The sequence below is a fragment of the Entelurus aequoreus genome, linkage group LG07 (assembly GCF_033978785.1).
Source record: "Entelurus aequoreus isolate RoL-2023_Sb linkage group LG07, RoL_Eaeq_v1.1, whole genome shotgun sequence".
Lineage (NCBI taxonomy): Eukaryota > Metazoa > Chordata > Actinopteri > Syngnathiformes > Syngnathidae > Entelurus > Entelurus aequoreus.
The window spans coordinates 79,319,547-79,336,077 of NC_084737.1; the positions used below are offsets into that span (position 1 = coordinate 79,319,547).

Genomic DNA, 16,531 nt, shown 5'->3' on the forward strand with positions numbered 1-16,531 from the left:
CAGTCTAGTACCCACACTCTTTTACTATGAAGCCACGTTGATGTAACACATGGCTTGGCATTGTCTTGCTGAAATAAGCAGGGGCGTCCATGGTAACGTTGCTTAGATGGCAACATATGTTGCTCCAAAACCTGTATGTACCTTTCAGCATTATTGGCGCCTTCACAGATGTGTAAGTTACCCATGTCTTGGGCACTAATACACCCCCATACCATCACACATGCTGGCTTTTCAACTTTGCGCCTATAACAATCCGGATGGTTCTTTTCCTCTTTGGTCCGGAGGACACGACGTCCACAGTTTCCAAAAACTATTTGAAATGTGGACTCGTCAGACCACAGAACACTTTTCCACTTTGTATCAGTCCATCTTAGATGAGCTCAGGCCCAGCGAAGCCGACGGTCTTTCTGGGTGTTGTTGATAAACGGTTTTTGCCTTGCATAGGACAGTTTTAACTTGCACTTACAGATGTAGCGACCAACTGTAGTTACTGACAGTGGGTTTCTGAAGTGTTCCTGAGCCCATGTGGTGATATCCTTTACACACTGATGTCGCTTGTTGATGTAGTACAGCCTGAGGGATGGAAGGTCACGGGCTTAGCTGCTTACGTGCAGTGATTTCTCCAAATTCTCTGAACCCTTTGATGATATTACGGACCGTAGATGGTGAAATCCCTAAATTCCTTGCAATAGCTGGTTGAGAAAGGTTTTTCTTAAACTGTTCAACAATTTGCTCACGCATTTGTTGACAAAGTGGTGACCCTCGCCCCATCCTTGTTTGTGAATGACTGAGCATTTCATGGAATCTACTTTTATACCCAATCATGGCACCCACCTGTTCCCAATTTGCCTGTTCACCTGTGGGATGTTCCAAATAAGTGTTTGATGAGCATTCCTCAACTTTATCAGTATTTATTGCCACCTTTCCCAACTTCTTTGTCACGTGTTGCTGGCATCAAATTCTAAAGTTAATAATTATTTTCCCAAAAATTTTTTTTAATCAGCTTGAACATCAAATATGTTGTCTTTGTAGCATATTCAACTGAATATGGGTTGAAAATGATTTGCAAATCATTGTATTCTGTTTATATTTACATCTAACACAATTTCCCAACCAATATGGAAACGGGGTTTGTATACGTAGACAACTAGTGGACAATAAGGGAGCCTTTGGCGATCTTTGTTTTGCAAATTACAGTATGTGTCACATGCGTAAAAATGCCAGCAGTTTAAGAGCTGTAGGTAAATACACTAAGTTTAAAGGGGAACTGCACTTTTTTGGGGAATTTTGCCTATCGTTCACAATCATTATGAGAGACAAGAACATACATCTTTTTTTTTTTTTTTAGGATTTTAAAGATGATAAAAAACGCTTGGAAGATGCGACTAAGACCTGCTCAGTGGCCTTGTGGTTAGAGTGTCCAACCCTGAGACTGGAAGGTTGTGAGTTCAAAGTCATACCGAGTCATACCAAAGACTATAAAAATGGGATCCATTGCCTCCCTGCTTGGCACTCAGCATCAAGGGTTGGAGTTGGGGGTTAAATCACCAAAATGATTCCTGAGTGCAGCCACCACTGTTGCTCACTGCTCCCCTCACCTCCTAGGGGGTGAACATGGGGATGGGTCAAATGCAGAGGATAATTTCACCACACCTAGTGTGTGTGTGTGACTATCGTTGGGGCTTTAACTCTTAACTTTAATGGGAGTCACCGTTGTAGCCTTCAAAACCCTGCATCGTTTTATATACACACTGCAAGCCTATATATATATAATGTAGTAACAGACACGTTCATAACAATGTAATACGTACAATATCAACCGTATTTTGATCATTTTAATCAATTCCGTGACTTTGATTGATTGAGACTTTTATTAGTAGGTTGCACAGTGAAATACATATTCCGTACAATTGACCACTAAATGGTAACACCCGAATAAGTTTTTCAACTTGTTTAAGTCGGGGTCCACTTAAATTGATTCATGATACAGATATATACTATCATATATACTATCATCATAATACAGTCATCACACAAGATAATCACATTGAATTATTTACAATCAGGGGTGTGGAGGGGGGGGGAATCAGGGGTGTGGAGTGACTTCTTTGGTGTATTTATTTACGTTTCCATAGCAGCGCACGTCTGACATCCAGCAACAATGTGTGTTCCTACTTCCGCTTGTGTGTGTTGTAATCATTGCAGACTTGGTGACTAACAATTACGACGGATATTTTTGGACAATGAGGATTCCCAACCTTACCTGCTTCAAGTTGAATGAACGGAGGATGAACGGCTGCTTCTAGAAGCAGGCACGAAGAAGAGGGTGAGACGTTGGAGCAGACGGAAGCCGAGGAAGTGAGGTGAAAGCGACTCCAAGCTGGCGTGCTTACCCCCAAACAAACCAGAAAAAACGGCCCCGGCCAGCTGCACCAAAGAGACAACTGTCCATCGAGTGAGTCGCACATTATCATGATACACGCAGCATGTCGTGCGTATTAGTACAACTACAGTACATATGCTGTCTGGCTAGCTGTGTACAAACAAAACATGAAATGTGGGCTAAAACTTTACAGATACTGTAATATGATTGTTCATGTTTTTCAATCAGTACTAGACTGACCATACGTCCTCTTTTCCCCGGACATGTCCTCTTTTGCGGGCCTGTCCGGGCGGAGTTTCTTAAAATGCCTCAAATGTCCGGCATTTTGAGTTAGGGTTGCGTGTATTTTCAATGTACGTCCAGGGCTTAGAAGGGGGTAAAAACAAAGCAAACTGTGAAGGTGTGCGCGCAGCAGCATTGGTGAGGGAGGGGCGGAGACAGAGAGAGCGAGAGAGTTATGATAAACGCGCATGCGTCGCCAGGCTCTGCTTTTTATCCATAGATTTATCAGATTACATTTTTTATTATCCATAGCAGGGGTGTCAAAAGTGTGCCCCGGAGGCCATTTGCGGCCCACAGCTAATGTTTTAAAAGGCCCACGGCACATTCTAAAACTACTATTAAAATAAACAAAAACATAACAAAAGTGAAATAAAAAAAGCTTAAAGGTGAAACGTAATTTAGAAAAAGTTGCAAATGACGAAGCAAATGAGCGAAAGAGGGCCAAATATGCTGAGCTCACTACAGAGTGTCGGAGTAACGGCTGGAGAGCCCGCTGTGAACCAGTCGAAATTGGGTGCAGGGGTTTTGCTGGTCACTCACTACAGCGTGTGTTCAGAATCCTTGGCATTAGAGGACTGCAGTCGAGAAAAGCCACCAAGAACATCCTAGAGGCCGCAGAAAAGGCCTCCCGGTGGCTGTGGATCCGTAGGTTGGATCCGTGGTGCGCTACTTGGACACAGGCCGGGGTCTGATCACCCTCGGCTGGGTCGCCCGGGCAAGGGTGTCTGATGATTAAAGACCCGAAACACCCTATGACGCCGGGTTTATCACTGATGACGTGTCCAAGCGTCACCGTGAGGTGTATTCAAGTTCTATCAGATTACATTTTTTATTATCTATAGCAGGGGTGTCAAAAGTGTGCCCCGGAGGCCATTTGCGGCCCACAGCTAATATTTTAAAAGGCCCACGGCACATTCTAAAACTACTATTAAAATAAACAAAAACAACTAAAGTGAAATAAAAAAGCTTAAAGGTGAAATGTAATTTAGAAAAGGTTGCAATGTTGACTAATAAAACAAAGCTGTTTTTTCTTCTTTCAAACAGTCATTGCTCAAAACATAATATTGAATCAAAATCAATGTTATTATGAATTATTGACCTATCCAAGGTTCCCATTACTTCACATCAAATATTCCACTGAGAAAAATATTTTTGGTGGAAGATTTTGCATATTTTGTGTGTTTGCCATTAAAAACAGTTTTGTTTGACAAAAAAGGGCGGAAAACAAACAAACAAAAAAACAACATAAAAAAACAAAAACATTTTGAAATGAGGGATATATCTGAAGTTGATTTAAGCGTTAAATATAAAATGTATGTATGCCCTGGCACACCATTATCATTTCATGACTGAAGCAAAACACTTTTTACACTTTTATACTGAAATAAATACACCTACAACTTATTCAATAAAAATATAGAAAAAACTACCAGCAGCGGTAAAGTTTAGATCCATGAAGGAAAGAAGAAAGTGAATGAATGTTTATAACTGAATACATTTACATATGTATACAAATTTGTTTTCTTTTTTTATTATTTTTTTTAATGAATTAAGTAACGTTTATGACAACCTTTTTCCAAAACACAATATAGAATGTGAGATATAAAAGGATAATGCATAAGTTTATGTTTTTTTTTTTCAAAACGCTTACAAAAAAGTAGGGCCCCAAAAATTTACTGCGGGACCCCATTTTTATGACTTGATGGGTCCCTGGGACCCCATTTTGAAAATTCCTAGCGCCAACACTGCTGTCAACAGAGGAGAAAAATGCTTTAATTAAATAAATATATTATTTATAAAGCAAGTTTAAGTATTATTGGCAAATTTTCACCTAGTCTCCGCCTTGGTGTGCTGCCCGCCTTTGCACGCATATATGTGTCCTCTTTTTGAGATTTCACAATATTGTCAGCCTAGTCAGTACATTGGTGTTGTATGCGTTACAAACTCAAACGTGTATCAATTTAGCTTATCTCTCGCCGTAGTTAGCTTTTACGACTAATACCGAAGCGCGCCGATGTGTTAATACGGTAGAAAAATGTATTGCTCCCATTAGCTGCATTGCTAGCCACCAAGAATGAGAAAATTCTTACATGTTAGAATGAAAACAAAATCAAAAACATTTTCTCTTCTTGTCTTTCATTATTATTGTGAACGATAGGTAAAATAAAAAATTTTTAAAAAGTGCATTTCCCCTTTAAAGATACACTTTATGAATAAAGAATCCATTGAAAATTTGTTCGAAGAATCCAAGAGATGAAGCTTGGATATTCTTTAAGCCTATTTTGCACATTTGCTTATGTAATGTTGGCAAGATGCTGATATGTTTCTATCATGTTACTTATTTTTCAACTTCCATCTTCCCTATTATAAATTACACAGATGGTAAATCAATGATTTATTACAGCACCTAAGAAAACCTGCAACTTCATTGCAATTTTTGGTAAAAACTCTTGCAAAATCAAGCATCTCAAAAAGGCTTGCAAGATCCTGAGAACATTCCCCCAATTACATTTTGTGAAACAATTTTTATACTTATTAATAAATAAATTTTAAAAAAACGTGTGCAAAATAACAAATTTAACATAATTAAACATGAATTTGCGTGTCTTCCTGACACATGACCAGCCATTATATTCTTATTAACAGAGCAGGAAAGGGTTAGAAACACACTTGTGGTAAAAATCCATTTGAAGTGCACCGTCATCACTTTTTACACGCGAAACAAGACCCCTACCAATAGCGGGGCCCTACACAGGAGCAGCCCTGGGTAAAAGCCATGCCAATAAAGCATATTTGGTTTTGATTCGTCAAAACCCTGTGCTTAGGGTTATGGTTACAAAAAAACATTGATAGCAAAGTTATACAATCCCAAACTAACGCAATGAAAAAACAATTCTCAAAATGTTGCAACTTTTGGAAAAAAAGCTGCTGCGAGATAAGGTATTTTAGGCTGCAACAATAGCAACAACAAAAAAAAATCCTGTAAAATCCTGGAGGGACTGAACAATGCACACAGTGTGAAGGTATATAAAAATAGCGTCTTAAAAATATTAGCGCCCCCATGCGACAAATTCCCAAGTAATGAGTAAAGCAGTAATATTCCACCCGATTGGTGAGATCATCCAGATTGGTCCAAATGAATAACCCGGTCTTCTCGTCTTGAACGCTCCGCCTCAAACACCAGCAAGTGGCTTTTCAGCGACTCCTCAGCATCAGAAATGATTAAGGATGGGTCATTGTTCTGTGCGCAGACACATCATATGCCAATCAATATGCAACTATTCAGATACTTCACCTACGGGAACAACGAGCACTTACCGTCACAGCAGAAATAAAGGAGTCTATAAGGAGGTAATCTGCTCCACCGTGTCCAGTCAGGCCAAACTCCTCACGGGCGTTCACCGCCGCCACGTGTTTGGTGGTTTTCTGGGTCAGAAAGTCGAAGACGCGAACCTCGTTGTTTAAAAGCGACAACTCCCCCTGAAAAAGACAATCGATATATTATACAGTCCCATTTTTAGATTAGGGTCAAATGACTATGACCGTAGTTGCCAAGTCCCTGACATTTCGCTTGATGGCAGCCATGTTTTTCAACCATCCATTCATCCATTTGCTACCGCTTGTCCCTTTCGGGGTCGATCGCGCTGAAATTCTACACACATTTGCTTGTCAATCCCCTAAAGGTGTGAACCAAATTTCGAGGTGATCTGAAGTTACAAAGGGTATTTTGGAGAGCGCATTAGACTGAGAAATGTAAAGTCAATACGATTTGGGGCGGCATGGTGTAGTGCAGGGGTCGGCAACCCGTGGCTCTAGAGCCGCGGCTCTATGGAGCTTTTTCAAAAATGTATGAAAAATGGAAAAAGATGAGGGGAAAAAAATATTTTTTTTGTTTTAATATGGTTTCCGTAGGAGGACAAACATGACGCAAACCTCCCTAAGTGTTATAAAGCACACTGTTTATATTAAACATGCTTCACTGATTCGAGTATTTGGCGAGCGCCGTTTTTTCCTACTAATTTTGGCGGTCCTTGAACTCACCTTAGTTTGTTTCCATGTATAACTTTGTCCGACTTTTTAGGACGTGTTTTTATGCCACTTCTTTTTCTGTCTCATTTTGTCCACCCAGCTTTTAACGTTGTGCATGAATACACAAAGGTGAGTTTTGTTGATGTTATTGACTTGTGTGGAGTGCTAATCAGACATATTTGGTCACTGCATGGCTGCAAGCTAATCGATGCTAACATGCTATTTAGGCTAGCTATATGTACATATTGCATCATTATGCCTCATTTGTAGCTATATTTGAGGTCATTTAGTTTCCTTTAAGTCATCTTAATTCAATGTATATCTCATGACACACTATCTGTATGTAATATGGCTTTTAAATTTTTGCGGCTCCAGACAGATTTGTTTTTGTATTTTTGGTCCAATATGGCTCTTTCAACATTTTGGGTTGCCGACCCCTGGTGTAGTGAGTAAAGCGGCCGTGCCAGGAATTTGAGGGTTGCAGCCTCAGGTTGGCCTTTTGCCCTCCAATTCATTGCCGTTGTGTCTTTGGGCAGGACACTTCACCCTTGCCCCCGGTGCCACTGACACTGGTGAATGAATGATAGGTGGTGGTCGGAGGGGCCGTAGGCGCAAACTGGCAGCCACGCTTCCGGCAGTCTACCCCAGAGCAGCTGTGGCTACAAATGTAGCTTACCACCACCAGGTGTAAATGTAGAGTGAATGAATGATGGGTTCTCCTTTCTCCGTGAAGCACATAGAGTGTCTATAAAAGAGCTATACAAATATAATCCATTATTAGGGCCCGCATGGCCCTGTATAAAGGACTCCCACAGGGAGTCCTTTATACAGGGACAGAGGACTCTATTGAAATTGTAAGGTTTTATTATTAGGGTCCGCACAGGACCTTTTCAAAAGGAATCCCAAAGGGAGTCCTTTTGCAATGGGACGAAAGGACCCTATTGAAATTGTAAGGTTTTATTAGGGTCCGCCCTGTACCCTGTACAAAGGACTCCCCCAGGGAGTCCTTTGTACTGGTTACAAAGGAACCTATTGTATTTGTAATGTTTTATTATACTTCTTTGTTTCTTCTTCCGCAGCTTTGCGCACTACTACGCCCCCCTTAACATGCTTCAAAACTCACCAAATTTTTTACACAAATCCAAAAAGTGTGCCAGCAGACTTTAGTCAAAAAACCAAACCCAAAAAATCACAATTGCACTCTAGCGCCCCCTAGGTAGAAAACTGCCTCTAACTCCCACTAGGAAGGTCGTAGGGACATGAAACAAAAACCTGTATGTAGGTCTCAGTTAGACCTACAATTCATAATTTTACTTCTTCGGGCGAAAACCAACAGGAAGTTGGCAATTTCCCCTTCAAGACAAAAAATGACTAAAAACACTCATTTTTGATTTTTGAGCTGTAATTTGACCCCCTTAAAATACTTCAAAACTCACCAAAATTCGCACACACATCGGGACTGCGGGAAACTGCGATCTAAAAAAAAAACCGAATCCCAAAACTCAAAATTGTGCTCTACATAATTTTTTGGAAAAAACAGAGAAAAAACTGCTCCTCAGAGGAAAAATCTGACAAAACTGCTTGTAATTTCCGGTAGGAACGTCGTAGAGACATGAAACCAATACCTCTAATGTAGGTCTCGCCTAGACCTACATTTCATAGATTGACACCCTTCAGCAAAAATCAACAGGAAGTTTGTTATCTCCATTTCAAAACAACATTTTTGTACCAAACGGTCACCAAACATCAAACATTATCTCCTCTGAGCGCGTTTGTCGTTTCGGCTTCAAACTGCTACAGGAGAGAGATTGAACCCTTCTGATTAAAAGTTGACGAAAGAGTGGTGATTAGTGCTACCGTTTTGATTTTACGAGCCTTCAAAGACCCGCAGCACTAAAGTTGCTACGGTGCCAAAAATGACAACGAAACTGCGATTAGACCTTCTTTGGCCTCAATACACACAATACCCTATAATGACAATGTGAACTCAGACACAACTTCCTCTAACTCCCAGTACCAATATCGTAGAGACACGAAACAAAAACCTCTATGTAGGTCTCACTCAGGACTACCACTGGACAAAAGTATTGGACACCTAGGACTAGCACCTGCCAGAAGGCGGACCCGACCAATGCTGCTTGCAGCTTTAATTATTATTAGGGCCCGCACGGCCCATGTAAAAGGAATCCCAACGGGAGTCCTTTTACATTGGGACGAAAGGACCTATTGTAATTGTAAGGTTTATTTTTAGGGTCCGCCCTGTACCCTGTACAAAGGACTCCCCCAGGGAGTCCTTTGTACTGGTTACAAAGGAACCTATTGTTATTGTAAGGTTTTATTATTCTTTCTTTCTTTCTTTCTTTCTTCTTCCGCAGCTTTGCGCACTACTTCGCCCCCCTTAACATGCTTCAAAACTCACAAAATTTTTTACACACATCCAAAAAGTGTGCCAGCACACTTTAATAAAAAAACCTAACCCCAAAAAACAAAATTAAGCTCTAGCGCCCCCTAGGAAAAAAAACAAACAAACTGCCTGTAACTCCCACTAGGAAGGTCGTAGAGACATGAAACAAAAACCTGTATGTAGGTCTGCTCTAGACCTACAACTCATAATTTTATATCCTCGGGCGAAAACCAACAGGAAGTTGGCAATTTCCCATTTTAGACAAAAATGTACTAAAAACACTGTTTTTTACGTCTTTGACCTCTAATTTGACCCCCTTAAAATACTTCAAAACTCACCAAACTTCGCACACACATCGGGACTGGTAGAAATTGCGATCTCAAAAAATAACCGAACCTCGAATCTCAAAATTGTGCTCTAGAGCAATTTTTTAATAAAACAGAGAAAAAAATGCTTTTTACAGGAAAACTCAGACAAAATTGCTTATAACTTCCGGTAGGAACGTCGTAGATACATGAAACAAATACCCCTATGTAGGTCTCGCCTAGACCTACATTTCATACATTGACACCCTTCAGCAAAAATCAACAGGAAGTTTGTAATCTCCATTTCAAAACAACATTTTTGTACAAAACGGTCACCAAACATCAAACATTATCTCCTCTGAGCGCGTTTGTCGTTTCGGCTTCAAACTGCTACAGGAGAGAGATTGAACCCTTCTGATTAAAAGTTGACGACGGCGTTTTAATAAGTGCTACCGTTTTGATTTTACGAGCCTTCAAAGACCCGCAGCACTGATGCTGCTCCGGTGCCAAAAATGACAACGAAAATGCAATTAGACCTTCTTTGGCCTCAATACACACAATACAATACAATACACACACTATAATGACAATGTGAACTCAGACACAACTTCCTCTAACTCCCAGTACGAATATCGTAGAGACACGAAACAAAAACCTCTATGTAGGTCTCACTCAGGACTACCACTGGACAAAAGTATTGGACACCTAGGACTAGCACCTGCCAGAAGGCGGACCCGACCAATGCTGCTTGCAGCTTTAATTATTTTTATTTTTTTTATTTTCCGCAGCTTTGCGCACTACTTTGCCCCCCTTAACATGCTTCAAAACTCACCAAATTTGACACACACATAAAAAAACGCGAACAAAACTCTTTAGTCAGAAAACCAAACCCCAAAACTCAAAATTGCGCTCTAGCGCCCCCTAGGAAGAAAACTGCCTCTAACTCCCAGTACGAATGTCGTAGAGACATGAAACAAAAACCTCTATGTAGGTCTCACTTAGACCTACTTTTCATTAAAAATTTCTTCGGGCAAAAATCAACAGGAAGTTGGCAATTTCCCCTTCAAGACAAAAAATGACTAAAAACACTCATTTTTGCCTCTTTGAGCTGTAATTTGACCCCCTTAAAATACTTCAAAACTCACCAAACTTTTCACACACATCAGGACTGGTGGAAATTGCGATCTAATAAAAAAAAACGAACCCCAAAACTCAAAATTGCGCTCTAGCGCAATTTTTGAATAAAACAGAGACAAAACTGCTTCTCAGAGGAAAACTCCGACAAAACTGCTTGTAACTTCCAGTAGGAACGTCTTAGAGACATGAAACAAAAACCTCTATGTACGTCTCACCTAGACCTACATTTCATAGATTGACATCCTTCAGCAAAAATCAACAGGAAGTTTGCAATCCCTCCTTCAAAACAAAATTTTTGTTAAAAGCGGTCACCAAACATCAAACATTATCTCCTCTGAGCGCGTTTGTCGTTTCGGCTTCAAACTACAACAGGAGAGAGATTGAACCCTTCTGATTAAAAGTTGCCGACGGCGTTTAGATTCGTGCTACCGTTTTGATTTTACGAGCATTCAAAGACCCGCAGCACTAAAGCTGCTCCGCTGCTGTTAATGACAACGTGAAATGGAATTATTTATTTTTTGTCCTCAAAATTCTACACACAATACCCTATAATGACAATGTGAAATGGAATTAGGACCACTAAAGCTGCTCCGCTGCTGTGATTTTACGCACCTTCAAAGAAAACAACCACTGTGCCGCAGCACCTAGGAACAAAACACAGACACAACTTCCTCTAACTCCCAGTACGAATATCGTAGAGACACGAAACAAAAACCTCTATGTAGGTCTCACTCAGGACTACCACTGGACAAAAGTATTGGACACCTAGGACTAGCACCAGCCAAAAGGCGGACCCGACCAACGCTGCTTGCAGCTTTATTATTATTTATTCTTTCTTTTTTCTTCCGCCGCCTCTTTGAGCCCTAATTTGACCCACTTAACATGCTTCAAAACTCACCATATTTGACACACACATCAGGACCTGCGAAAATTGCTATCTAATGAAAAAACCTAGCCCCTGAACTCAAAATTGCGCTCTAGCGCCCCCTAGGAAGAAACACAAAACAAACTGCCTGTAACTCCCACTAGGAAGGTCGTAGAGGCATGAAACAAAAACCTCTATGTAGGTCTGACTTAGAGCTAGATTTCATACATTGACATCCTTCAGCAAAAATCAACAGGAAGTTGGCAATCACCCCTTCAAATCAAAAGTTTCATAAAAACACTCATTTTTGCCTCTTTGAGCTGTAATTTGACCCCCTTAAAATACTTCAAAACTCACCAAACTTTTTACACACATCAGGACTGGCGGAAATTGCGATCTAATAAAAAAAACCGAACCCCAAAACTCAAAATTGCGCTCTAGCGCCCCCTAGGAATAAAACACAGACAAAACTGCTCCTCGGAGGAAAACACAGACAAAACTGCTTGTAACTTCCGGTAGGAACGTCTTAGAGACATGAAACAAAAACCTCTATGTAGGTCTCACATAGACCTACATTTCATAGATTGACATCCTTCAGCAACTAGCACCTGCCAAATATGCGGGCCCGACCAACGCTGCTTGCAGCTTTAATTTTTATTGTTGTATTATAGCACAGGTGTCAAACTCAACCTTGGGGGGCCAGATCTGGCCCGCCGTAGTATTTCATGTGGCCCGCCAAAGCTTGGAACTAATGTGCGTAAATAAAGTATTTGATCTTTTTTACAAAATGTATTAATTACCGTATTTTTCGGAGTATACGTCGCTCCGGAGTATAAGTCGCACCGGCCGAAAATGCGTAATAAAGAAGGAAAAAAACATAAGTCGCACTGGAGTATAAGTCGCATTTTTTGGGGAAATTTATTTGATGAAACCCAACACCAAGAATAGACATTTGAAAGGCAATTTAAAATGTCTAAAGAATAGTGAACAACAGGCTGAATAAGTGAACGTTATATGAGGCATAAATAACCAACTGAGAACGTGCCTGGTATGTTAACGTAACATATTATGGTAAGAGTCATTCAAATAACTATAACACATAGAACATGCTATACGTTTACCAAACAATCTGTCACTCCTAATCGCTAAATCCCATGAAATCTTATACGTCTAGTCTCTTACGTGAATGAGCTAAATAATATTATTTGATATTTTACGGTAATGTGTTAATAATTTCACACATAAGTCGCTCCCCCGGCCAAACTATGAAAAAAACTGCGACTTATAGTCCGAAAAATACGGTATTTCCATTTTAAATAAAATGTTTGTATGTACGGCATGAAATAGCATATATTTTCAACTTTGATAATATATGATCATGCAACAAAAATTACTTACCATTTTCTTATTATGATTGTAAGACGAGATATCCATCAGTTTGTACTTTCAAACATCAAATTTATAAGCAATTGTGTAAGAACATGAGGAGTATCAAAGGGGAACTGCACTTTTGTTTGGAATTTTGCCTATCGTTCACAATCATTATGAGAGACAAGAACACACGTCCTTTTTTTATTTTATTTTGAAGATGATAAAAAACGCTTGAAAGATGCGGCTGGTAGGAGTCACCATTGTAGCCTTCAAAGCCCTCTAAACAACTACAAAACCCTCCATCATTGTTTTATATACACACTGCAAGTCTATATATAATGTAGTAACAGACACGTTCATAACAATATGTAATATGTTCAATATTTACCGTGTTTTGGTCATTTTAATCATTGCTTCTTCAGCGCATTTATTTCCGTTTCCATAGCAGCACACTTCCGACTTCTAGCAACGTCTGTCCTACTTCCGTAAACAAGGCGCTTGTGTCTTTTAATCATGGCAGACACAATAAACAATGAAGACGACTATTTTTGGACAAATTAGAATTCAGAAACGTATCTTTTTTAAGCTAAGCACCGTATTTTTCGGACTATGAGTCGCAGTTTTTTTTCATAGTTTGGCCGGGGGTGCGACTTATGTGTGAAATTAACACATTACCGTAAAATATCAAATAATATTATTTTGATCATTCACGTAAGAGACTAGACGTATAAGATTTCATGGGATTTAGCGATTAGGAGTGACAGATTGTTTGGTAAACGTATAGCATGTTCTATATGTTATAGTTATTTGAATGACTCTTACCATAATATGTTACGTTAACATACCAGGCACGTTCTCAGTTGGTTATTTATGCCTCATATAACGTACACTTATTCAGCCTGTTGTTCACTATTCTTTATTTATTTTAAATTGCCTTTCGAATGTCTATTCTTGGTGTTTGGTTTTATCAAATACATTTCCCCAAAAAATGCGACTTATATGTTTTTTTTCCTTCTTTATTATGCATTTTCGGCCGGTGCGACTTATACTCCGGAGCGACTTATACTCCGAAAAATAAGGTATACGGAAGATTAACTACCTCTTATAAAAGCGAGCACGAAGGAAGAGTGAAACGTTGGAGCAGACGGAAGTAAGGTGAAAGCAACTCGAAGCTGCAACATGTGGAAATTGAAGCCAAGCTATTTTGACATAAATGGCATGCTCACCCAAAAAACGTCGGAATAAACGTCTGGCTAGCGGTGTACAAACAAAACATGAAATGTGGGCTAATACTTTACAGATACTGTAATATGATTGTTCATGTTTTTCAGTCAGTACAGATTGGTGTCTTAACGCAGTGTTGTGTATTACAAACTCAAAACGCGTTTCATGTTGTCGCGTGATCTAGCTTATCTCTTTCCCTAGTTAACTTTTACGGCTAAAACCTAAAAAAAGAGTTCCTCAGCGTTTGCTCTTACAATAACAATGTTGCTACAGCTTGGTTATTATATGGGTTACAAAACGTAAATTAGGTATTGTTGACGGTTTTTGAATGCATTTTTAAAAGTGATTTAGAGGTAGAATTGATTGCTCTTATTAGCTGCATTGCTAGCCACCAAGAAACAGACGATTTTTATATGTTAGAAAGTGGAGAAAAAAAAAACTTGTCTTGTCTCATAATGATTGTGGACGATAGGCAAAACTCTAAAAAAAAAAGTGTAGTTCCCCTTTAAGGTGGCAACGAATAGTTGACATAATCAATGTCGGTTATAAAAATTATTCAAAAAAGGTTTACTATTGTTGACAAGTTGTCAAATAAAATGTTTATTTATATAAATAATAATAATTAATAAAACATTTTTATTTATAGTAGCCTCTAAAAAAAAAGTGCGGTTCCCCTTTAAAGTGGCAACGAATAGTTGACATAATCAATGTCGGTTATAAAAATTATTCAAAAAAGGTTTACTATTGTTGACAAGTTGTCAAATAAAATGCTTATTTATATAAATAATAATAATTAAAAGAACATTTGTATTTATAGTAGCCTCTAAAGAAAAAAGTGCAGTTCCCCTTTAAGGTGGCAACGAATAGTTGACATAATCAATGTCGGTTATAAAAATTATTCAAAAAAGGTTTACTATTGTTGACAAGTTGTCAAATAAAATGTTTATTTATATAAATAATAATAATTAATAAAACATTTTTATTTATAGTAGCCTCTAAAAAAAAAAGTGCGGTTCCCCTTTAAGGTGGCAACGAATAGTTGACATAATCAATGTCGGTTATAAAAATTATTCAAAAAAGGTTTACTATTGTTGACAAGTTGTCAAATAAAATGCTTATTTATATAAATAATAATAATTAATAAAACATTTGTATTTATAGTAGCCTCTAAAAAAAAAAAGTGCAGTTCCCCTTTAAGGTGGCAACTATTGAACAGAATTCTTCGTCATTGTTCCTCTCAGCTACAAATGAGCAGGAAGTGACAAACATTGTGCGGAAGTGTAAAAGTAAGTGCTCCACTGACTGCCATGATATCAACATGATATTGGTTCAAAAGGTTATCCTGAATATTGTAAAACCATTAACTTATATATGTAATTTATCATTCCAGACTGGCTGCTTTCCAAGTCAAATGAAAATGGCTAAAGTAACTCCGCTCTTCAAAAGTGACAGCAAACACGCTTTCACCAATTACAGACCAATCTCTCTTTTGCCTCAGTTCTCAAAAATCTTAGAGAAACTATTTAACTCTCGACTTGAATCTTTTCTTGAGAAGCATCATATAATCAATGACGGTCAGTATGGCTTTAGGTCCAAAAGAACAACTTCAATGGCAATAACTGAAGCTATTGAGGAAATTACTAATGCACTGGAGCATAGAAGATATGCAGTTGGTATTTTTATTGACCTAAAGAAAGCATTTGATACCATTAATCATTCAATTCTACTAGATAAAATGGGAAGATATGGAATTAGGGGGCTGGCTGGTGACTGCTTAAAAAGTTATTTAACAGGGAGGGTACAGTTTGTTAAAATGGGTCAATTTTTATCTGATACTCTTGGCATTGCTTGTGGTGTCCCCCAAGGGTCCGTGTTGGGGCCAAAACTGTTTAATGTATATATTAATGATATGTTTAATACATCCAAAATACTGAAATGTATACTTTTTGCAGATGACACAAATTTATTCTACAGTAGTTATGACTATAATGAGCTCATAAATACAGTAAACACAGAACTAAACATAGTAAAAAAAAATGGATGGACACAAATAAATTATCTTTGAATATAAATAAAACTAAGATAGTAATGTTTGGAAATCGCAACATAACGTCTGAACAGAAAATAAGTATTGATGGTACCCAAATTGAAATCGTAAATGAGAATAAATTTTTGGGAGTAATAATTGATAGTAAACTATCATGGAAACCTCATGTCAGACACATTAAAACAAAAATCTCCAAAAGCCTCTCAATTATAAACAAAGCAAAACTATACCTCAATGAAAATGCACTCCGTACTCTATACTGCACCTTGGTACTCCCATACCTTACATAATGTGTTGAAGTATGGGGGAATACTTACCACAACACAATTCATCCTCTGATCATATTACAGAAAAGAGCAGTACGGATCATTCACAACGTTGGTTATTTAGAACATACTCATAATCTGTTTATGCAATCAAAGTTGCTCAAATGTGATGACCTTGTTAAATATAATACATTAATAATCTTATATAAAGCTTTTAA

At 38.5% G+C, this 16,531-nt stretch overlaps 1 protein-coding gene across 1 annotated transcript in view; it reads right to left on the reverse strand.

The window, feature by feature from the left end:
• Nucleotides 1-4,994: 4,994 nt before the first annotated feature.
• zgc:154075 (uncharacterized protein LOC556929 homolog) overlaps nucleotides 4,995-16,531 on the reverse strand; it is a 28,201-nt gene continuing 16,664 nt past the window's right edge. Inside the window, exons 13-14 of the mRNA XM_062052261.1 lie at nucleotides 5,984-6,145; nucleotides 4,995-5,906 (exon numbers count right to left, since the gene is read on the reverse strand). Coding sequence (XP_061908245.1) covers nucleotides 5,784-5,906; nucleotides 5,984-6,145 — 285 coding nt within the window. The 3' untranslated portion in view covers nucleotides 4,995-5,783. The remainder of the gene's footprint in view (nucleotides 5,907-5,983; nucleotides 6,146-16,531) is intronic.